Genomic DNA, 23,486 nt, shown 5'->3' on the forward strand with positions numbered 1-23,486 from the left:
ATGCCCAATCTCTCCCGGAGATGTCATGCAGATGCTAAACAGAATGGGGGACAAGATGAAAGCCTCCGGGACCACACTGCATAGATGTAACTGGATTCTCAAGACCCGTGTCTCCCCATGCCCAGAAACAATATTTTCCTCCCCGGACCAGTTTCTGAGAATCAGTCAAACAGTGGGTTTTCACCTCACTTGATCACCCCAGGAACTAGACTTTTGTGAGGAATCAAGCATCTCTGGTTGAGATCCCTGCCCACCTTCACGATCAACACTGGAGAAACATCCTCCCGTGCCCAGAACCACCTGCAACAGTTTATTCTTCCAAAAATCGACCAGACCAAGGATGGCCCCACATACCAGTTTCACTGACAGCAAAAGAGCACGTGTAGCCGGCGTAGATCTGTGCCGCCCCGCGGCCTGGGAAGTCAAACAGCTTGACCAGTCGAGGAACCATCTCGTCTCTCTGCTCAGCATGGCCCAGCCGGCCGTAGCCCCCAAAGCCCCAGGAGAAGACGCGCTTCTGTGAGTCTAGAACCAGCTGAAAAGAGAGAGGGGATTATGGACAAAAAAAAAGGATTTCAGGAGAGGACTTGTTTTGATACGGCCTTGTAAGGGGAAACCAGACACCGAGAATAACAGGAACACAATTCTCAAAGTACTCTGTTCTTAATAGTGATATGTTTTTATTTAAACTCTATTTTTCTCTCTGGTGGGGACTGAAAACAGCTCCCAGGATCATTCCCCTTTTACCTCTCCAACCATCAGCCACCTTCTGGTGGTTGAGAACATGTCACTGGCCAAAAGTTACGTAGTTTGCTCCTAAAACAGAGGGGGGGGGGGATTTGAATTTGGGTGCTCCAGATCACAGCCCAGAGCTCTGACAAGTACCCAACACTGGCTCATGAAAGAGAATGAACAGGTAGTTTAATATATTGTTATTGGTACCCTTCTAAGTATCCAAGCGCGCCCAAATGCCTTCTGTCTCCATCAACAGTTTCTTTTGCAACTGTCTAATGTCACTTGGCTGTAATTCATCATGCTTCTCATATTCTCTTTTCCCGGAAACACTTTCTCCCATTTTCAAGTTTTCCGGATGTTTCCTCTTTCTATTAAGACTAACAGAGCTCACAAGTGGATCTGGGTCACTCCTTGTGCTGCCTCTCACCAGGTGAACGAGGAAGGAAGGAATTCCGTTTGACCATCCAGAAGGACCTTGCAGGGGCAAGAGTCACACAGGACAGAAAAGTTGGCAGGACCCACCCCACTCTGCCTCAATCTACGCTGCCTTACAAGGTCTCTCAGAGGATAACATACAGGAGGAGAGAACCTGCCCTATTCCAAGTTCCCTGGAGGAAGGGAGGGATGACAAGGAGAAAGACAGGCGAGAGAGGATCGTGACAGATTCCCATGCATATCAGCCACTCCCCTTCCCTCTGGGGCTTTCACAGGCCACGCTGCTGCAGCTTTTTTACCGTGTGGTTTGCGCCACAGGCCACGTCCCTCACAACTACGTTGGGTACAGGAAGGATCTGGCCATCTTTGGTCTTCTCTATGAAGATGGCCACGCGGCGGGGAACCAGCTCACAGTCGTACTCGATCCTCTGTGCTCGGGCGATGAACTTCCCATCGGAGTTGTGCCCTGTGTGGGAGAAGGACAGACCTGAGCCCAGAAAAAAACCCAGTGAAGCTGACAGGCATCCATTCAGAACAGCACCGTGCGCCGGTAGAAGTCTATGTGGTGTGAAGAAGTGCTCAGCGGCAGCTGCTGGTGTGGATGGGTTTAGGACAGGGGCTGATGGGATTTGTAGTCCATGAACATCTGGAGAGCTGCAGGTTGCAGACGCCTGGTTTAGGAGGAGGAGGCAAACTTCAGGGGAAACACTCTCTCCTCCACAGCCCAGCGACTGAATGCCAGCTGCTGTAGAAGGCTCTGGCCTCTGTGCTCTGCCCTTGGGCTTGTCAGAGAATCAGCTGGCCACTGCAGGGAGCAACACGCCGACTTACGATGGACTACTGCTCCGATCCAGCATGGCCACTATGTTCTTATGCCCTAGAAGCAGCCGTTGTCTGTTGAGAAAAAGGCTGGATAAAGTCAGAGAAGGAACCATTTGGAGAAGATGAGCCACTTACCCAGCTGTCCATATTCAGGGCACCCAAAGGAATAGAGGTTCCCCTTGCAGTCCATGATCATGCTGAATTCAGCTCCGCATGCCAGTTTGGCAATTGGCTGCCCATTGTACATGATCTACAAAAGGAGGCATTTAAAAAGAAGATTCAAGTTTTAGGCCTCCAAAGATGTTACTGGGGGAACTGTGGCAGGTTATATATCTGTGTGTGTGCGTGTTGGGGCACACAAAAGACACTGTGCCAGATAAAGGCAAACTCTATGCTGGGGATAATTAGGAAAGGAATTGATAATAAAACTGCAAAGATTGTCATGCCCTTATATAAAGCAGTGGTGCGACCGCACTTGGAGTACTGTGTTCAGTTCTGGTCGCCACATCTCAAAAAGGATATTGAGGAGATAGAAAAAGTGCAGAGAAGGGCAACGAGGATGATTGAGGGACTGGAGCACCTTCCTTATGAGGAGAGGCTGCAGCGTTTGGAGAGGAGACGTTTGAGGGGGGATATGATTGAAACCTATAAAATTATGCATGGGGTAGAAAATGTGGACAGAGAGAAATTTTTCTCTCTTTCTCACAATACTAGAACCATGCTGCCACAGGAGGTGGTGATGGCCACTAACCTGGATAGCTTTAAAAGGGGCTTGGACAGATTTATGGAGGAGAAGTCGATTTATGGCTACCAATCTTGATCCTCCTTGATCTCAGATTGCAAATGCCTTAGCAGACCAGGTGCTCGGGAGCAGCAGCCGCAGAAGGCCATTGCTTTCACCATATGAGCCCCCAATGGCACCTGGTGGGCCACTACGAGTAGCAGAGAGCTGGACTAGATGGACTCTGGTCTGATCCAGCTGGCTTGTTCTTATGTTCTAGATAAGTTAGTTTCTCAATTATGTGCAAATTTATTTGCTATTAAGTTGGCACCCATAAATATATGCATGGAGCAACACACAAAACTGCACAAGATGGGAGATATCTATTTTTGAACATATCCACCATTCATCCCTTGAAATCCAGGTTTTTGAGATCTCCAAAAGAAGAGAAGGGTCACCTGTTTCCAGCCCATGAACACACAAGACAATTCCTACAGCAGAAACCATTGATTTAGTTCCAGGAGAGCTGAAATGAGCCCTAAGGGACCTCTGCAGGTCAGCCGACTGTGGCTTCCCTTGTTTATAACAGGAGGAAAAGATGCAGAGCCAACCTGTGTGGGGCTGGGGAGGGCGTCTGTCTGGTTGCCAAGGCCCAGCTGACCCATTTTGTTTTCTCCAAAGGCAAATACTGAACCATTCTCTGGAATGTAAAAATGGAAGAGGCTGTGAGAACCCATCACAAGAGACCTACCGTCACCCCGCCCCTGTCTTTGCCTTTGTGGCCCAAAGTTCCCTGGGGCGACTCTGGGCTATGTGTGGGTCTCTTCCCCCCCTCTTTCTCTTTCATCCCCTCTACTCTCCTTTCCTTTGCCCCTCCCCTTCCACTCATTCTTCCCAACAGGTCCACCTTTTGGTTCTCCTCTCTTGTTGCTCAACTTCTCTCTCTCCTTCCTGCCAGCAGCAGCACCTGGTTCCTCCTATTCCAGTGATGGCAAACCTATGGCACAGGTGCCAGAGGTGGCACTCAGAGCCCTCTCTGTGGGCACGTGCAAACAGATCCCCCCCCCCCCCCATCTAGGCTGACCTGGGCCGCTGGACTCAATTATTAACATTAAACCTAAGACCTAGTTTTGGGGAAGCAGTGTAGGTAACCCTGTTAAGCCCCACTGATTTTCACACGAAGAACTAAAGCGTGATCCTTTACCTGAGAGTAAGCTCAGTTGCTGGCAATGGGGCTTGCTTCTGAGTAAACCCTCCTAGGGTCGTGATTCACCCGTTGGAAGAGTTGCACTGTTGCTTCAAAGCAAAGCCACCGACTACCACCAAGCTTACTCCCGAGTAATGCACGCCTCGGAGCCAACTGTTTATTCTAAACTACAACCTCAGCATTCAGGTCAAATTGCCGTGTTGGCACTTTGTGATAAATAAGTGGGTTTTGGGTTGCAGTTTGGGCACTCGGTCTCGAAAAGGTTCGCCGTCACTGTCCTCTTCTGACCTTCTCCTGCCCGGTGGAGTTTTTCTCTCCTCTTGCAAGTCTGCTGCTCCCACTTCTGACACTGCGCTGCTGCTTTTCCCCCTCTGGAGAGCATCCTACAACATCCGGGCAGACAAGCCAACGGAGCTGCGCACTCACAGGAAGCCCCCCATACCTGTCAAGGCGAGTGTGTGGTTTCGGCCACAAGCTGCCAACACAACCGTTTCACTGCTGAGTGCTTCGATGGCCTTGGGGGCATCGACACGTTTGGTGTCTCCGTGGCCCAGCTGCCCTTTGTCGTTGCGTCCTAGGGAGTCACACAAAAACATCACGCCATCGAGAGAACACATACGCAGGACAAGACGTACGCACATCCTTCCGTTTTAGAACCGTGAACTGCTGAAGATGGCCTCGTCGGCTGTTTTCTGGACCCCCCCACCCCCAATTGGGAGGGCCCTTTTGCACCCACAAGGCTCTCTCATGAGGGCCTCTGAAGAGCATCTTTACCAGCCTTTCCATGCACTATCCCCTCACCTGGAGATGCTCTGCACTGAACCAGAGGCCCTCTTGTGCTCTCCCACTATAGGCCCTCCATAACAGATCAATGCCAGAGAGCAGCTCTATATAGAGCAGCGGTCTGCAACCTGTGGCTCTCCAGATGTTCGTGGACTACAAATCCCATCAGCCCCTGCCAGCATGGCCAAGTGTAGTCCATGAACATCTGGAGAGTCACAGGTTGCAGACCCCTGATAAAGAGTCAGACCGACAGTCTGTTGAATCTACTATTGCCCGGCCCATCTAGCAGCGGCTCTCCAAGGTCTTTTCTCAGCTTGGTTGAGCCATGATATCCTTTGCCATGAAATGCCAAAAGGTGCCCCTTGGGAGCTTCTCCATGCAAAACAAGTTACTCTCTCTCTGCACTGCGCTCTCCTCCCCCACCAGCAGCCAGGAGGCTGCTGCCCTACCCTGAATCCCCGCTCTCAGCCCCACAGGAGGCTCTGCGGGCACCCGTCATGCTCAGCACCAGCTCCCCACCACAGACCGGCCCTGAGACATTCTGAATGCCAAGCTGAAGAAGAGTCAAATCCAGTGGGGGCTTCCCCTACTCACCCCAGCTCCAGAGCTTCCCCTCCGCGGTAATGAGGAGGCTGTGAGCAGCACACGGCCCGGACACCACCGCCCGGACTTGGATCCCTGAGAGACACCCGTACCGGTGAGGCCCCCATAAGTTCTGGCCCAGGTTTCGGTAAGCAGCTGCAATGCAAGAGAACCACGGATGTCTATCAAGATCAGCGTGGCTGAGGTCCACCCTAAAAGCCACATGTCCTGGTAACAGACGTGCACATAACTGCAGGCAGATGTAGACTGGGGAGGAGACCAGGAGAGGAGGGAGGGAGGGACAGCGGTGGCAGGAAGGGGCTGCAGAAGCTTGAACTGCCTGTTATATTTTAACATACATACGAGGTCAGTGCTGACTGCTCTGATTGGCAGGCACAAGCCGCTCCCAACAGAGGTCCTTTCAATGGGAGATGCCAGACATTGAACCTGGAACCCCTGGCAATCTAAGCACGCGCTCTGCTACTCAGCCAGCCCCCTTCGCCCGGCCAGAGGCTGAGTTTCAATCTGGCCAAGTCAGCCCTCCATCCGCAACACGGGAATCCAGGCGGCCTCGCTTAAAGACAGGTGGCCATCAAATATGTTTTGGCCATCAAGTCCAACCCCCTGCAAAGCTTAACATTCCCCCTCATTTCTCAGGCAGGAGGCAAACCTGCCCTAGACCACTTCTGGCTGCAGGCTGGGGCTCACCTGACTCTCTGCTCCTCCATGTACGCGCCCTCCTCCACCAATAAAACTAAATTATTAGGGAAAAGGCAGGTCTAGAAACCCATGTCCAGACATGCTAGTTTTCGAAGGCCCCAGGATTTGCTCTATGGCTGTGGTGGCGAACCTTTGGCACTCCAGATGTTATGGACTACAATTCCCATCAGCCCCTGCCAGCATGGTCAATTGGCAGGGGCTGATGGGAATTGTAGTCCATAACATCTGGAGTGCCAAAGGTTCGCCACCACTGCTCTATCGAGACACAATCAACCGTATGAGCCTCAACTGAGGACTAAAGAGACACACGCAGCCCTTTTCTGGATGTTAGCAGGTAACAACAGGTAGTTAAGGTGAGATACAACCGTAGTGACTCCTGCCTTGCTACAAAAATCAAAGTCCCCACCTTGGCCCAAGGACAGTTAAACAATGAGCTAATTTAACTTGGAGGTGGCTGTTTAGGGAGCCCAAATTTGTCAACACTTCAACAAACTCTCCGTTCATACACCCTTTTTTGCCCACATAAACCACATCATAACCTGAATCATTAATGGAATTCATCCTCTCTCAGAGCGGACTGAGATGACTTGGGAAACAGGGTCTCTCTGTCATTAGGGTCTAAAAGCCCCGGCCAAAAGGGTAGTTTATAACCAACACCACAAAAATAAACAATATACAGTAAACAGCGACGGCACTTGGAGTACTGTGTTCAGTTCTGGTCACCACATCTCAAAAAGGATATCGAAGAGATAGAAAAAGTGCAGAGAAGGGCAACGAGGATGAATGAGGGACTGGAGCACCTTCCTTATGAGGAGAGGCTGCAGCGTTTGGGACTCTTTAGTTTGGAGAGGAGACGTTTGAGGGGGGATATGATTGAAACCTATAAAATTATGCATGGGGTAGAAAATGTTGACAGAGAGAAGTTTTTCTCTCTTTCTCACAATACTAGAACCAGGGGGCATCCATTGAAAATTCTGGGGGGAAGAATTAGGATTAATAAAAGGAAACACTTGTTCACGCAACGTGTGGTTGGTGTTTGGAATATGCTGCCACAGGAGGTGGGGATGGCCACTAACCTGGATAGCTTTAAAAGGGGCTTGGACAGATTTATGGAGGAGAAGTCGATCTATGGCTACCAATCTTGATCCTCTTTGAACTGAGATTGCAAATGCCTTAACGAACCAGGTGCTCAGGAGCACCAGGAGTAGAAGAAGGCCATTGCGTTCACCTCCTGCATGGGAGCTCCCAAAGGCACCTGGTGAGCCACTGCGAGTAGCAGAGTGCTGGACTAGATGGACTCTGGTCTGATCCAACTGGCTTGTTCTTATGTTCTTATAAAAGCAAAGCATAGGCACGGATACAAATCCAGCAGCATTTGAAACCTTAAAACAGTGACCGATCCCTTCAGAGACCAGCTGGAACGGCCTCTTTCTAAAATGTGCTAAAAACACGGGCATTCCTCTTCCTGCCTGCCCAGTCATTTAATCCAGGTGGAATCTGTGCCGCTGCTGCAAACCTACCTTGCTGCTTGGGTACTTCTTTGCGGCCGATCAAGTCCCAGTTAGTTGCTCCAAATATCAGAAGCTGCCCCTTGAACTTCGGCCCTTCAAGTTTCTGGGTGCCGGGGGAAGTAGAGAGGAAAGGAAAGAATTAGCACCCCAGTCAGCTCTGGCTGGGTCTGCAGGCAGTCCGAGAGTCCGGCCTCCCTCTGCAGGATCTGAGCATGAAGCCTTCCATGAGCCCCAAGACTGGCCCTTCCACGCCAGGCCAACGCCCCCGGAGAAGCCACACCAGGTTTCAGAGTCACCAAGCATTTCCGCTTGTAGATATCAGTCATGTGGGGGGGGGCCCAGCTCTTTCTGTCACCTGCAATGACCCCCACCCCCCAGGACAGAAACTGGGCCATTGCAATAAACATGCAGCGGCCCCAGCAGCAGCACAAGCTCCGGTCCTGCAGGCTCATTTCAAGTCAGGGAAGAGGAGGTTTCCCCCACACCCACCGGGCCTTCACACAAACGGGTCCACACACGTGGGGTGGGGCCCCCATCCCGGCTTCCTCAGGAGCAAGTCGTCTCCCACTGAGAGCTTCTCAGCAGGCAGGGACAGAACAGCCAAGCACATTGAAAACTGGCTGACTGCGCAACTGACAAACTTTGCACAGGCCGGACTGGTGCTCCAGCACTATGGGGGAGCCGGCAAAGGGAGGTTTCAATTAGCCCAGACTGTTTAATTAGCAGGCAGACAAAAGGGGGGGGGGGAGGCAGCCATGCTAATGAGGAGTTCCCCTGGCCAGAACGGCTGGGCTTCCCCACCATGCGGGAAGAGCAAGAGGTTGGGTGCGCCCCCCCCCCTCAGCAGCAGGACTTCCCCTATAGCCCAGGAAGGGGGGGGGAGAGACCAGACAAGCACACCTCTTGCCCAACCTTCTTTAAGATTGGCAGGGCTTCTGCCAGTCCCCACATGGCCCCTCTCCTACCTCAACCCCCCCCCCCCCCGCAGATGCATGAATGGGAAAAGCGACTGGTTTCTGGATTCTCTCTCCTGCAACTGCCCCCCCCCCCAGGGAAGAACAAGCTGCTGCCCCATAGCTCCCCACACTTGGGGTGGTGGTGGTGGTTTGAGGCCACCAAGGAAAATGGGGAGGTCTCCAAAGAGAGTGGGAGCGAGGCAGGCCAGCATCAGCCCCATTCCTCCAGCCTGCCCATCATGGCCCCAAAGGCTGTGCCCCCCTCTTTGCAATGTGCTCCTTCCTTTGCCAGGGGCCTGGGGGGATGTCTCCTCCCATCCCCCATCCCCCTCCCGTGGCAAGCCCCTTCCCTTCCCCATGCGCAGCAGACCCTGCTAAACAAGGGCTACTCAGAGGCAACCCCCCCCCCCGCACAGGCCCACAGCGCAGGGCTGTTGTTGTTGTCGTCGGTGCTTACAATGCGCTCCTTGGTGTGCTCGGGCTCGCTGACCACCAGGGCCGCGGTGGCGGAGGCAGCTGCGGGGGGCTGCGATGGAGGCTCCCCTCGTCCTCCGGGCCGGCCCGCCTTCCGCCCAGCCGCCGCCGCGCCCCGCTCCCCTCCGCCGCCGCCGTTGCGCTCCTTCGCCTTCTTCTGGGGCGGCGGGAGGGACGAGGAAGAGGAGGACGAAGAGGAGGAGGAGGAGGACGACGAGGCCGGCCGCTTCCGCGCAGCAGCCCCGTCCCACGCCCGCCCCGCCGCCTTCCTGCGCGGCATCGCCCGGCCCGGCCTCCGCTGCACCCCCCGACGGACGGACCGACCGACCCCTCCTCGCCGCCGCCGCCGCCTGCCGGAGAGAAAGGGGGGGAGGGAGGAGAGAGGCCGTCATTGGGGGGGGGAGGCATAAGGGGGAGGGGTCGGCAGCCTCGCCCCCTCCCCAAAAAAGCGGGAGGGCGGGGACCCCCTCGGGAAAGGAGCGCCCCCCAACAGCCAGACAACATTAACAAGCGCCCCCCCGTCTCACACGAAGCGAAGCACCCCAGAGACCCCACAGCCCCCCCCCCACGGCGTCGCCCCCAAAGCTCACCGGAGGGGGGATTCCCCCCCAAAATCCTAAGGGTTTCAGTGGGGGGTGGGCACCGGCCCCCATTAACCCCAAAGGATAGGAGGGGTCAAACCCCACAGAATTAAACTCAAAGGGGGGACCAAGGAAAAGGGGCCAGACCAGAGAAACGTGCCCCCCCCCAAGGAAAGGGACTTGGGCCTGCCACATTCAACGCTAGAAAACTGCCCCCTCCCGCACAACTGCAAAGACCGGGAAACTCCCCCAGCACTCAAAGGGGGGGAACAGCTGCCCCCCGACCAAAGCCCTGAACTCTCCCCCCCCCCGATAACCGCTCTCCCCGTTAGACCATCTCACAAAACGTACCCCCCCCCCCGGCCCGGTCCTTCCTCAGGGCGCTCGAGGTCTGCCCCCCCTTCCAAAGTGGCAACCAAGAGCCGCTTCTCCCCCCAACCCTGCAATTAGGCGGGGGGGGGTCTTTGCCGCCCCCCCTTTGTTGTGCTCCAAAATGCCCCGGGCAGCCAGGAGCCTCCCCCCCCTCAAGCATCATGAAAACCAACAAATCAGGTAAGACGCTGATCGCGCCCCCCCCCCCAAATTGCGTCCACCTTTGGAGTAACCCGGATGAGCGCCCCCTCCCCCACACCAGTGCGTGGGGGGGCACTTAATGGAACTTTTGTTGGTTCCCAAAAAGGCAGCAGCTCCAAAATGTCCAGCAAAGCCCCCCCCCCCAGACGCCCCCTTCCACCCCATCATCCTGCCGGGGGGCCAATGGAGAAACAAGGCCCGTTGTCTTGCCCCCCCCGTCCCGCGAAACCAGTGCAACCCCCCCCCCCCCAGCGCTTCGGGAGCCGGACGGAGTCCTCCCCCCGCTTTGAATGGGGCCTTCGATATAAAAGAGCGAGCCCCCCCCCCCCCCCCCGCATGGCCACCACCGTCGTCGCCCACCCCCCGCGGAGTTCCGGCACCTGGTTTTTTTGGAGGGGGGGGGCTCAGTTTGCAAAAAAGAAAAGACGAGCGAGCAGCAGCCCGTTCGGGGACCAACTTTCCGAGCGTGCTCCGTGCGGCGCTCCCGCTGCTCCTGCTGGGCTGCGCTGGGTGGGCGGGCGAGTGGGGGCCGCCGGGCCTTTAGGATCGCGCTGGGGCCGCCGCGCGCATCTCCCTCCCGCGGGGCTCCTCCTCGGCGGCCGCCCCCTCCCTCTGGCTGGCTGGCTGGCTGGGCCGGGCGGGCGCGCACAACAATGGGGTCTGTGTCTGCCTCCTTCGAGCCGACCACGTGGACCCGCCGCCGGCCGCCCCCTCCTTCGCCCACAGGCGCCCCTCCTCGCGGGGGGGAGCCAACTGTGCCCCCACCCCAAAAAAGAGGATCAGATTTCCCGCCTGGGGGCGAAGCGGGCGGGCGGGAGAGAGGCGCTCCCAGGGCTGCAAAGAGACGGCCTTTGTGGGGCGGGGAGGGGGGGCCACTGTATCTCTGCCCGTTCGGGGGCGGCTTCCTGCGCCCGCCCGCCCCGAATATGAGCCGCCGGGACACGCCAGGCTGCAAAACAGAACCACATGGGCGGGCGACGCGCAGGAAAGGCGCCCCAGCAGCAGCAGGAGGAGGGCGCCTCGCCGGCACAGCGCCCCCCGACGGCCTGGAGGACTGGGTCTCGGGATAGTGGTCTGCAAGGAGCGCGGCTGGGAAAAGGAGCAGGCTTTCAAGCGACGCAGAACTCCTCGGGCGGAGGACTCGGAGGAGCAGGCAATGGCTTTGCTGCGGCGTCTCCAGTGCTGCCACCCCTGGGTCAGGCGCGGAGGGCAGGGACCAGCCTCGGCATCTTTTCCTAGGGGGGCGGCGGCGCCTGTGCCACAAGGCCCTGCTGCTGCGAGAGAAAGCGCAAGCTGCAGCCAAGGTAAGGGACACACAGCTGGAATGCACCGTCTGCTCCTCCTGGGTGGCTTCACCGAAGAAGAAGAAGAAGAAGAGTTTGGATTTATATGCCTCCTTTCTCTCCTGCAGGAGACTCAAAGGGGCTGACAATCTCCTTGCCCTTCCCCCCTCACAACAAACACCCTGTGAGGTAGGTGGGGCTGAGAGAGCTCCGAGAAGCTGTGACTAGCCCAAGGTCACCCAGCTGGCGTGTGTGGGAGTGCACAGGCCAATCTGAATTCCCCAGAGAAGCCTCCACAACTCAAGCGGCAGAGCTGGGAATCAAACCCGGTTCCTCCAGATTAGATACACGAGCTCTTAACCTCCTACGCCACTGCTGCTAAATCACCCCTCTGGTCCCCAAAATGCACTGAAAAAGTGGGGAGATCCCTCCATCCTTTTATCAGTCTCCAGGTTTCACAAGATGAAACAGGGACCTCCTTGTAGTGGCCCCAGCTCCAAGGACTGTTTCCTGAGATCCTGTGTGTAATAGATGTCCATTTGCATATTTTTGAGATTGGGTGAGAACATTAATGTTTTAACCTGATAAATATATTTTTTTTTCATTCCATAGCAGAAATTCTGGATTTTTACCTTGTGTTCTGAAGTTTGCCCAACAGGAGAAGGGCATGGGGGTGGGTTTGGCCGCCAAATAAGAAAGCTGTTTTTGTATATACCGGAAGGCAAAGTTTGGGACTGGAGTTGCTTCTTTTGTCAGACTGACTGATAAACTGGAATTTGTATTTTCTTTTTGACTGCCTTAATGAAAATGGAATGTAGTAAAAAAAAAAAACCTTTTGGGTTATGGTTGAAAATAATTATATGCCCCCCACCTTCACAAGAGCAAATATATTCCTCTTCGTCATGTATTGCTTTCCCTTCCTTTTGGATCATTTGCAAATAAATCACTCATCTCGAGCGTTTCTCTCCAGGCATTTCTCTCTTTCCTTCTGATCAAACACAGTGTTCAACTCCCTTGTAGGCGCCACTCTGTTTGTCAGTGGTCTGGAGTGGACATTTTGCGCCTCAAGCAGTGGGAATGCCAATATTATGCGATGTCTGTCAGGATCCAGGTGGGCCACAGGTAAGAGGACTCTGAGCTGAGGCTGGTAGAACTCTGGAAGAGGAAGAGGGAGAGAGCCGTTGTAGCCAACAATAAATAAAACGTGACTCTCATAAACCCCTTTGTATCACTGCATTTGGAATCATGACTTGCTGCCCATATGATTATCTGAGCTGCCTTGACTTGTTTAATTGCTGAAGACTTTGGGTGTGCCTGGAGCCTTTTGTTCTGCTTCTAGGAGCGCAAGAGGCCACGGGGCACCCCTTCTGACTGGGGAACACAGAGATAAACTAAATTTAATTCAGAGGAATTGCCTAGATCAGGTCTGTCTGTCTGTCTGTCTGTTACCCACAGCCAGGGGTAACTAGACAGTGATTTCAGAGTGATTTCAGCTTTGTCAGCAATGAGCAATAGTGATTTCAGAGTGATTTCAGCTTTGGCAGCAGTGAGCAGAGGCAGAGGCAGGCTGCCTTCACAGCAGAGGTTCTTTATTGTTCAAGCTCTTTCCAGGCCAGACTGCCCAGCACAGAACGAAACACAGCCCTTTTTATACAGTTTTTCACCAAAGAGGAGGAAGACAGTCTTTTGTTTTTGCTGATGGGATTAAGTCCCAGAAGAAAAGGCTGCCAATGAATCTTGAGATCCTGGAAGTGGAAACTTCAATAGTCCAATGGGTCTTGAGATCCTAGAAGTGGAAACTTCAACAGTCCAATGGGTCTTGAGATCCTAAAAGTGAAAATTCAAATAGTCCAATGGGAAGCAGGATGATGTCCTCCAAACGGCCAAGGCACTCCTTGTAAGTCCAAAAAGTTGTCTTTTTTTGTTATTGAGGTTGACAAACTTATCCAGATTGTAAAGAAGCTGAGTTGTCCTTACTTTGCATTTTCTGGACCTACTTCCCTTGTTACCTAGCTAAAATAAAACTACTAAAATCCTAAGGGGCTTCTTCTATTAATACAATAAAGTAAGAAGAATATTTCTAATCCATTTCTCTTCTTGTCTATCACTTAAAGTAACTCTATATAATCTCTTAACCTTATAATAACATGCTTATACATTGGGGAGGAGATAACTTACCAAAGCAATACATTTCCTTTACTTACATAATACGCATGGGTAACAAGCAAAACAATATCAGCATAAATATCAAGGAAACTACAACATAATCTTCAAGCTATATCACACATCATAGAAAAAAAAATGGGATGAAAAGCTCCTATCCTAGGGTACATGCAAGGGTTTATATTCAAGAATTAACACAATCTTTATTCTAAAGGAGGTTCACAAACAGTTTGAGGGGGATAAGAAGGGGAATCATAAACTTCACACATTCTTTATTGATACCAACATATATCTCTATTTTAAGGCTTAGCCAGGCATATTCCATAGGAAAATGGATTTCTGGGAATCCATGGGTAACATGTCTATCTGTCTGTCTTTTGTGGGGCACACTTGGCAGCCTTCCCGCTCAACATAAAATCCATAGTTTCAGTCTCCATAGGATGAGTTATTCAATATGTTGCCACGATAAACTGAGGAGAGATTTCTCTCTTGTCTTCAAGTCCCTCTCGTGAACGAGGCCAGAGGCAAGCCAGGTTACGTTAGGAAATGAAGTGAACTTGCTTCCTTGTATTGTCGAAGGCTTCACAGCTGGAATCACTGGAGTGTTGTGGGGTTTCCAGGCTGTATGGCCATGTTCCAGTAGCATTCTCTCCTGACGTTTCGCCTGCATCTGTGGCTGGCATCTCCAGAGCTATAGCAGACTTCCCTCTGTGATAACACCTCTGAAGATGCCAACCACAGATGCAGGTGAAACGTTAGAAACAAGATCTACCAGACCACGGCCACACAGCCCGGAAAACCCACAACAACCAGTTGAGTCTGGCTGTGGATGCCTTCGACAATACATTGATGCAGGGTTGCTTATGGTGGTGGTGAGCCGTCTTCCACTTGAGAGCAAGAGAGCCAGCCCTCGGAGTGGCAAGGAGGACCTTCCAGGGATGGCCTGTCGTTGCCCTCTGAAAACACAAGTCTTGGCATCTCTCTTTTGCCGCTGCCAGGCGCCGCCAGAGGGAGCCCCAACCCCTTAGCGCCTCGCGTGAAACCAGATTTTCTTGCTCCGTTATTAATAGGAGGACAAGTTTGGACAAGCCAGACAGATACTTAGAGAGAGGTTCTTGCCTTTTCTTGCTGCCTTTCCCTCTGGGAGCGAGACAGATCCAAAGGTGGCCCGGCAATCTCTTTTATCAAACAAAGAGACATCTTGGGGGGAAAGAGAGCACATTTTAAAAGTCACACATCTTCAAGAAGGATGAACATTTATGTGATTGTGTTGATTGACAAAAGCGGCTCTCGAGGGAGCTAGTGTTTTTGGCTCTGTCAGAAGTCCACACAAAACAGCAAATCAGCTGGGCCAGCATTAAGACTTCCATTTCCACATTCTCAGTTGTCAGTCCGGAGAGTTGTTCTGCTGTGTGCCATTGTCCTGTGTAAAGAAAATATGTCTTAAGAAGGCTTTGACTGTTTTGATCTAGCTTCCCCCTGATCTAAGCAGAAATTGCCTTTATGAAAACATCGGTGATAGCGCTGGAAGCAGCCACTGAGCGGTGGCTAGGTTCACATATCGTACAAGTGGACTTGTGAAGTTAAGATGATTTTGATGCCCCACAGGGTGTATTTCTTCTTTATGTTGAATGTTGTCTGTCTTTTGCTGCCATTCCCCCATGCTGCACAAATCCTTCTGGAAGCCTGTGTGATACTTCAGCATCCTGTAGTATTTGGGGTCAGGGGCAACCTTAGCTTTCTTGCTGCTCACCTCAGTCCAAGTCTTAAATACTGCAGACCTGTGAAAGACATCCATGTCGTTCTCCTTTCCCCTCAGTTATACAACCTGCCTTTTTCTTTCTGCCTTGCATCCAACCATTCATTTATAAAAGGAGCCATCCTGCAAAAACTGGAAGACATATTGGGTACGTGTCTGACTGCATGTGGCCTTAATAGACTCCAGTATGGCTACACTATTGTTCTGGATGAAATCGCAGCATCTAACGATCCCAATCTGTTCCCACAGGTCAACACTGCCGACTAACTTTGACACTTTCAAATCTTTTAATATAGAATACTGAACCTAGTGGCAGGAAGTGGTCTTTTCCTGTATTTTGCCCAGATTTTTAGCATTTCCTCTAAAATTCAGCTCATCTCTACACTACAGAGATCAGTTTTCATACGTTGTTTGGGATCAGGGTATTTAAAGGACCTCCTTCTCCCAATTGTTGCTGGCCAGGAATTAAGTTCGCAGGGAGAGGCCCTCCTGACCACCCCACTCACCAAAGAGGCTCGTCTTCCGCAAGGGAGGAGGCAGCTAAAAAAATGTTATGAATAATTGAATACGTGATGATGTTGACGATGTTATCCATTCAGTCGTTCTCAACCCTTGGCGACCCGATAGGCAAGCTCTTTCCACATTTTTCGATTAAGTCCTGCTTCCTTCAGCTGGTTGATGTTCATGCCTGTATCAGCTTTTATGGTATCTAGCCATCGTATTCCTTGGCGTCCAGGTCTTCTCCTGCCATTGACAAGTCCGAGCATCATAGGATTTCTTCTAAGCTTTAATTTGATCAGCACTGGCCATGACCAAAGTATGTAAGTCTGAGCCTGGTTATTTCCCCTTCTAGCAGAGGTGGGATCCAGCAGGTTCTCACCAGTTCCCGAGAGTGGGTTACTAATTATTTGTGTGTGCCAAGAGGGGGTTATTAATTGGGCCCTCGCCTCTCCCCGAGAGGCATCCCGCCTTTGAACGTGAAGGTTCCATATAGCAATTGCGACTAATCATGTAACTCCCTGAACTGGTTTAATCCCTTTCAGGTACTGCGATTCATTGATTCTCAGCATTTCGTACCTTTTATCTCACCAGTCAAAGAACCTGTGTGTTTCACCATTGCTGTGTGCAGATTTGTGAGTTGGGGCATTTTCTATAATGTGATGATGATTTAGAAATGACCTGGTGCAAAAATTTTTTGGGGGGTCATGGTGGGGTGGCTGCCCATGGGGGGGGCATCCAACTCAAGTTTTGCCCAGGGCTCAGGTTTGCCTAGGTACGCCTCTGCCCCCTTTGCTGAGGGGGGGCTGGCGAGGTAACCTGTTACTAAAATTTTTGGATCCCACCACTGCCTTCTAGTGTTGTGTCTGATTTTATGCGGCTCAAGACTTCTGCGTTTGTCACCCTAGCTGTCCATGGTGTGCGCAGTAGCTTTCGCCAACACCACAACTCGAACGCATCTATTCTTCTTCTGTCGGTTTTCTTCTCAGTTCAACTTTCACACGCATATGTGGCTATGGGGAAGATGATGGCTTGGACTAGCCTGTGCTTGGTTTTGATGCTGATGTCTCTGCTTTTCCAATTGAACACATAAATATCATTTCATTCTAATAAAATATTGTTTTTAACACCACTACTGACTCAAAACAGAGCCCTTCGGGGACGGGGCGGGATAGAAATTTAAAGTATAAATAAATAAATAAATAAATAAATAAATAAATAAATAAATAAATAAATAAATAAATAAATAAAAAAACTGCAGAAGGGGTAGGGATGGTCTTAGAAGGGTGGCTGAACCTTCTCGCATTCCCAGGTGGGAAAGACCCCCCCCCCCCGAAGGTGGTGCCTGCCGATCCACTGGAGCACCTGAAACCGTTTTTCCCTTTCTGCTCCAGAATGATTGTTTTCAACTGGTATGCTAATTGAATTGATTAGATCAGTTAAGTGACTCAAATTCATGCAATTAGTCTACTATGAGTTCTTTAATTAGGTATTTCTGCTAGCCACTAATAACTGGGTTTATCGCCAGAGGCCGGGACGCTCGATGACCCTCCGCGTGCACCCTGGACCTCCTCTGCAGCTGGCCCTTTCTTTTGGAGCCCCCCCCCCACCTTCCTCCGCCAGCCTCTGCTTGGTGCCAGAGCTTCTTAGTTTCAGGAGCTGGGACAAATGATTCCTGTTTGTGCAGGCATTTGCAGCAGAGGTCATGACTCCTCGGTTGGTTGTGGCTTCTGCCATGTTAGGGTGTTTAATTTTCTTAACAACTGCTGTTATTGGGCCGTGTTGTTTGGAAAGGCTGCTGCTGAGTGGGCCATTATCTATATCTCAGTCCTCCTCCCCCCCCCCTCCAGCCTTTTTGAGCCTGTGGCCACCTTTGAATTTCTGAGATGGGGTAGTGGGCACAGCACAGAATGGTTGCCTCGGGAGGCGGAGCCGCATGTACGGAGGAGGCCCAAGTGCAGGGGAAAGAGAAGTGATTTTAAAACATACCAGGGAAGATGAGTGAGAGAATATAAAACAAATTGCAGCTGCCGCCGAAACAGTGTTAGTTTAATCTGCATAAGCCAATCAGAAGGCCTCCTGGGGAACACCTTCACATGGCCCCACCCACTTTCTAAAAATACCTGCTGGACTCCAAGGAAGGTGACAGGTGCCCACAGTCACGTTGTTGGGAATCCCTGCTACATCCCATCCCTCCCCCCCACCTAACTGGCTCAGGGAGGTTAATGTGGCATATAGCAAAATTGCTCTCCAATAGAGGAAGTCTGGAGGAAATCCTTAATGCAGGAAAGGCGGGGGAAGTGTTTGTCTTAAGAGTGCTAAACGGGGTTCAGGGAGGAGAGCACAGCCCCCATGGGAGTCTTCTTGCCAGCCCTGTTGTGTTTGTGAATGGGGCCAGAGGGGGGAATCTAGTCTGTAAGTGGTGGGGAACAGAGAAGGGGGGGAGGGGTGAATGACAGCGGGGGGGGGGGGGGGTGTAGCGTGGGCAGAATGTCAAATCCAGATTGAAGAGGCCCCAGGGTCAAAGCGCCACGCTGCCTACCTTGGGCCAATCCCCCTCTCTCTGCCTCCCCGACCTCACAGGGCTGTTGTGACGCTAACTGAAGGTGGCAAGGACCATTTTCACCACCCTGGATAAAAGGCAGGATAAAAACCTCCTCTTTTTCGTCCCTTCTTACCGTCTTTGCTCTCTCCCTTTCCCTGGTTGTCTGTCCCAGTTTACACTGTAAACCCCTTGGGGCAGAGACCTGTTGCTTTGCCACATGCGTTGGAGCCCTCAAACGAATAACTGCACGATCACCTTGGAGGGTTCTCCCGGCACAGGGCGGGGCTGACTTCGCTTTGCTTTTTGTTTGCACTACAGTCTTTGTTACCCACCAACACGTTTGAGTACTTCTTGAGCCCAAGAGTGCGCATTGTGGTTCTCTACACACCCAAGACGCTGCTAATCCAAGCACAGTGTTGCAGGGGACACACCTTGCTTAGGAGCACCTGAGTCAGGTGCTCAGCCCTGCGTTCTCTGGGAGAGCCCTCGCAACACGTTCCACCCAGAACTTGATTCTGGCTTGTCTGATGCTTCCTGCCCGTGACAGTTTCCAGCAGCAGCCTTCCCCGAACACCTTCCTTCCTCATTCCCGAAGGTTCAGTGTAAGGACACCTGGACGGCTTTTCTTTTGCACCTGCTCCCTGCGTGAGAGGCCAGGTCTTTTCTGCCCAGGTGGGGGTGATGCTGCGCCTTCCTCCAGGGAGCCTGCTGAGCCCGTGGACCCAGTCTCTTGCAGCATTTCCTGCCTCACCTGGACGCCAGTCACTGCCGAGAGAGCAGCGAAGGAGTGGCCCAGGCAGGCGTTTGCTCAAAGGGTTGCCTGCGAAGAAGCACGGGGGATCTAACGCCTCTGAGTGCAGGGAGTCGACTTTGAGACTGGAGGGTGGCAGCAAAAGCTGGAAAGACTGGAAGCAGGTACGGGTGGCCTCGTTGGGCTGAGTCTCTAGATTAATTTTGTTCTAATTAAGCTGCTCTTGATACAGCTGTGAGAGGAGTTTCAGCAGGGGTCTAGTCCCAGCCTCTTTTCTCAGACTTCCCTAGCAGCAGAAGGCCATTTATTTATTTTATTTATATTTTAGATTTCTAGGCCGCCTCTTCCCCGAAGGGCCATTGCTTTCACATCCTGCATCTCAGCTCCCAAAAGGGCCACTGTGAGTAGCAGAGTGCTGGACTAGATGGACTCTGGTCTGATCCAGCAGGCTAGTTCTTATGTTCTTAGTCCTACACAGGACTTTTGTTCCTATAGGCCAGACCTGGGCATTATATGGCCCGCGGGCCACATCTGGCCAGCCAGATGACCCTGACTGGCCCCTCTGCCGTGCTGGGGAGCGAGGCGCCTTTGAAAGCCCCGCAGAAGCCGGTTGCCTTGGCTGCCGGGGCTTTCAAAAGCGCCTCGCCCCCCTGCCTTTTGGCCCGGCCCTCCACAATATTTTCTGTTTCTTATGCGACCTCATGGAAAAAATAATTGCCCACCCCTGCTATAGGCAGTGCAATTCCTAGCATAACCCCCTCTCCTTTTTTTGGTGTTTCAAGGGGATGAGCACCCACCAGTTGAGGTCCCGTGATGGGAAGACGACTTTGGATTTATACCCCCCTTTCCAGAGGTGGGATCCAACCAGTTCTCACCACTTCTCTAGAAGTGGTTACTAATTTTTTCTGAGTGCCGAGAAGGGGTTACTAAAGCAACCTCCCTGCCCAATAGGGACTGGAGGTGCGTGTGTGCGGCGGCGCCACTGTTTGAATCCCACCACCATCGGAACCTGTTATTAAAATGTTTGGATCCCACCACCCACTGCCCCTTTCTCTCCTGTAAGGAGACTCCAAGGGGCTTACAAACTCCTTCCCTTACTCTCCCCACAACAGACACCTTGTGAGGTAGGTGGGGCTGAGAAGGCTGCCTCTCTCCCTGTGACTAGCTCAAGGTCATCCAGCAAACTTCATCTGTAGGAGTGGGGAAACAAGTTCGCCAGATTATAGTACAGTACAGTAAACCTTTATTAGGCATAAATAATTCTGCATACAGTATGTTTGTATGATAAACAACAATACAACGAGGAATCCAGTACACTAAGTTAGGATGAATTATACACAAACTTTCTGGAGACCTATTATGATATCCATATGTTAGTTAAAACTGATTTGAATGACTTCTCATGTTTATTACAATGACTTGAGCCTCAGACATTAAATTAACGTAATTTAGATAATTTGATACATCGAGGGACACATTTTTGTACCGTCTTTGAGGTATTACTTCCACTAGATATGTGGCGACCCTAAAGGTTATCTCAGAAGATGCATCACTAAGTAAATACTTCACTACATAACCAGATTATAGTCTGCCGCTCATGTAGAGGGGTGGGGGATCGAGCCCCCTTCTCCAGATTAGAATCCACCTGCTCTTCGCCACTACACCATGTAGGCTCTGCTACTGGGGATGGATCTGTTGCAGAGACTCTTGTGCACTTCCAGGATGTTATGGATCAGACTCCCATCAGCCCCAATTGGCCATTCTGGAAGGGGCTGATGGGAATTGTAGTCCATAACATCTGGAGTGCCAAAGGTTCGCCACCACTGGACTAGGAGCATCCAACGTGTCAAGCTAGTGTTCCCTCCTTCCCTGCCAGTGAGTCGCAGTCCTGTTGGTTTCACAAATTGGGCGCAACCTGAAGGAAGGCCGTGGATAAAGTGAAGGCCCAAAGAGAAAGACCCCCCCACCCCCCCCCCCGATAACCCCTGCAGCCGATGGAGACCGGCAAAACCGGGAAGCGTGTCTGCCTGGGGTGGGTGGGTGTGGCTGAGAGGGGGCTTGGTTTTCAGAAGGGCACTCCCCGGGACAGCCCCCTTCCCTTTTTCTCTCTTTGCCCCTTGACATTACCAGTCGCTCAAGGCCGGCTCGGCTCCGGGCAGCTCTGACTCCACTCCCAGGTCTCCTATCTTCTGAAACGAACAGCTCAAATCCCTGCTGATCTCCCAGCAAACAGGGTTTTTTCCCTGGAATTAAAAAAAAATATCAGAGGCCTTTTGGTGTTAATACGGAGAACGGCAAATGTTAAGAGATAACCTTATCTTGCTTGCTTACAAGGATGAGAGAAATGGGAAGGAAGAGAGGTTTCCTCCGTGTGTGTCGGGGGAGCCGAAGCCTTGCTGGGCTTGGGGGTGGGGGGAGGCAGATAAGAGGAGGGGAAAGGAGCCCTGCCTATCAAAGAGATCTCTTCTCCAGATTGTAAGGGATCTTTTGAGGCACCTGCTGAGGCACCTGCTGCTGAGTCCCCCCACTGGAAAGCACCATTTGTGTCCTGCCCATAAAAGCCACCGTGGCCTGGCGTGGCCTGGGGCTGAGGCTCTGGGCAGAGGAAGGGCCAATTCTCTGCCCGCCATTTTGTTAATTGGAAAGGTTCCCCCCACACTCTGGGTGCCCGAGATCAGGGGGGTCCAGCGTGTGGCCTGGCGCCCGGCTGTGGCTCCTTGCCAGGGCTGCTCTGCCCATCAAAGCAGCTGTGAGCCAGCCGAGGCAACCTCTCTCCAGATCTGGCAAGGCCATAGTGGGTTGGGGGGGCTGCCTGAGGCGGGGTCACCAGTCCAGGCCCCCACCCCACCTTGCTGCGGGTGTGCCAGCCGTCCACTATGATCCAGTGGTGGCAACCCTATGACACTCCAGATCAGGGGTCTTCAAACTACGGCCCTCCAGATGTTCATGGACTACAAGTCCCATCAGCCAAGTGGCCATGCTGGCAAGGGCCGATGGGAATTGTAGTCCATGAACATCGGGAGGGCCATAGGTTCGCCACCACGGCATGCCGACCCCCTCTTCCAGTCATGCTGGGGAGCCCCCAGCAAGCTTGCCAGCAGAGGAGGTAGCATCCCACCCCCACAATCCGGACTGGGGAGCCTGCTGGGCGCTCACCAGCCTCCCACTCACCCCCACCCCCCCGCTTTAGATCCTGGTGTGTGTTCGGGCGGATGGGCAGAATCCAGATGTGCTGCCTGCCCTGAGTGGCTCAGCTGGCCAGTGGCGGGGGGGGGGGCTGAGCTGGCGGGTACTTTGGGGATGCCCCGGTTGGGGCTCTGTGCTTGGGACGCCCCTCCGCCCTGGGAGCCGGCCTGGCTCACTCGCGTGTTTGCGGCTGCAGACGAGCCCCGAGCCTGTCCGTGGCGCGCGCCGGGCAGGGCAGGGGCGGCGAGGGGTCCGCCTCCGGGGTCGGTCGGGGGAAGGTCCGTCCTGCCTCCTCCTCCTCGGCCTGTGGCTCCTCCTCGCGCGCCGTCCTCGCCCTGGCTCCGCCGGCCGGGCCCGGGCCGGGCGGGGGCGCAGGGGGGAGAGCGCCGCGGCCATTGGGTGCCCGAGTGGGAGCCAGCCAGCCAGCCAGGCCGGGGGTCTCCGCGCAGATGGCCGGCAGCCGGGGGGGGGGGGGCGCAGCAGCAGCAGCAGCAGCGAGACCCCCGCCCCGCCTCTGCAGCCAGCCGCCCAACAAAGGCCGCGCACGCAGGACCCGCCGCAGCGCCTGGTGAGTGGGTGGGTGGGTGACCCCCTTCACGACCCCCCCCCCTGGGCTGGACCGCCCGCCCACCCCTCCTTTCCGGGGCCCCGGCGGGGTCAACGCACTGAAGCCACTGTGGGGGTGGGGGCTGCAGCAGGACGCCCCAGGTGCAATCCGAGCCCGGTTCTCCGGGGAGCCTCCACTCTCCTAAGCCACTCACCCCCCAAATGTTGTCCATCTCGGGTTGGAGGGTGTTCCCCCCCCCCCCCGCAGGCTCTGCTATCTCTTTGGTTCACTCCCCCCCACCTTTAACCCACCCCCTTTCCTGATTCGTAGAAACAGAAGGCTATGGGATAGACCAAAATCTGTTTTAAAAGAACGGGGTTTGTCCTCTGTGCAGGACCCCAAAACCAGTGCCGCGGCTGCCTGTCCCCAGAATATTTGGCCCAGGCTGTGAGAAACAGCCCCAAAGGAGCAGAGGGGAGGAGGGGTCTTTTGTTCAGCGCTCAGCAACTGACACCCCCCTCCCCTCCCCTGCCCAGAGTCTCTGCTGGGAAGCTGCCTGGGTGGGGGTGACCTTTCTCAGGTCAGCAGAAATGGCTGGCACCTGACAAGGAGCTGGTTTATATATAACCACCCTCGGGTGCCAATAAGTCCCAG

At 53.2% G+C, this 23,486-nt stretch overlaps 2 protein-coding genes across 9 annotated transcripts in view; one reads left to right on the forward strand and one right to left on the reverse strand.

Moving 5' to 3' along the window:
- RCC2 (regulator of chromosome condensation 2) overlaps positions 1–23,486 on the reverse strand; it is a 35,152-nt gene that overhangs the window by 5,578 nt on the left and 6,088 nt on the right. The window contains exons 5-15 of the mRNA XM_048518646.1: positions 22,462–22,959; positions 19,100–19,224; positions 10,481–11,393; positions 8,930–9,296; positions 7,526–7,619; positions 5,298–5,441; positions 4,363–4,494; positions 3,325–3,413; positions 2,128–2,242; positions 1,470–1,636; positions 355–535 (exon numbers count right to left, since the gene is read on the reverse strand). Of these exons, the coding sequence (XP_048374603.1) occupies positions 355–535; positions 1,470–1,636; positions 2,128–2,242; positions 3,325–3,413; positions 4,363–4,494; positions 5,298–5,441; positions 7,526–7,619; positions 8,930–9,296; positions 10,481–11,393; positions 19,100–19,224; positions 22,462–22,959 (2,825 nt within the window). The remainder of the gene's footprint in view (positions 1–354; positions 536–1,469; positions 1,637–2,127; positions 2,243–3,324; positions 3,414–4,362; positions 4,495–5,297; positions 5,442–7,525; positions 7,620–8,929; positions 9,297–10,480; positions 11,394–19,099; positions 19,225–22,461; positions 22,960–23,486) is intronic.
- The window catches only part of ARHGEF10L (Rho guanine nucleotide exchange factor 10 like), a 77,671-nt gene continuing 73,379 nt past the window's right edge, over positions 19,195–23,486 (forward strand). For 7 of the 8 annotated variants that reach the window (XM_048518829.1, XM_048518831.1, XM_048518832.1 and 4 more), the window contains exon 1: positions 22,602–22,853. The gene's annotated coding sequence lies outside the window, so the exon portion shown is untranslated. Of the gene's footprint in view, positions 19,264–22,601; positions 22,854–23,486 lie in introns of those variants that run through there. The other variant, XM_048518830.1, reaches the window with a different exon arrangement.

The sequence above is a fragment of the Sphaerodactylus townsendi genome, linkage group LG16, assembly GCF_021028975.2.
Source record: "Sphaerodactylus townsendi isolate TG3544 linkage group LG16, MPM_Stown_v2.3, whole genome shotgun sequence".
Classification (NCBI taxonomy): Eukaryota; Metazoa; Chordata; class Lepidosauria; order Squamata; family Sphaerodactylidae; genus Sphaerodactylus; species Sphaerodactylus townsendi.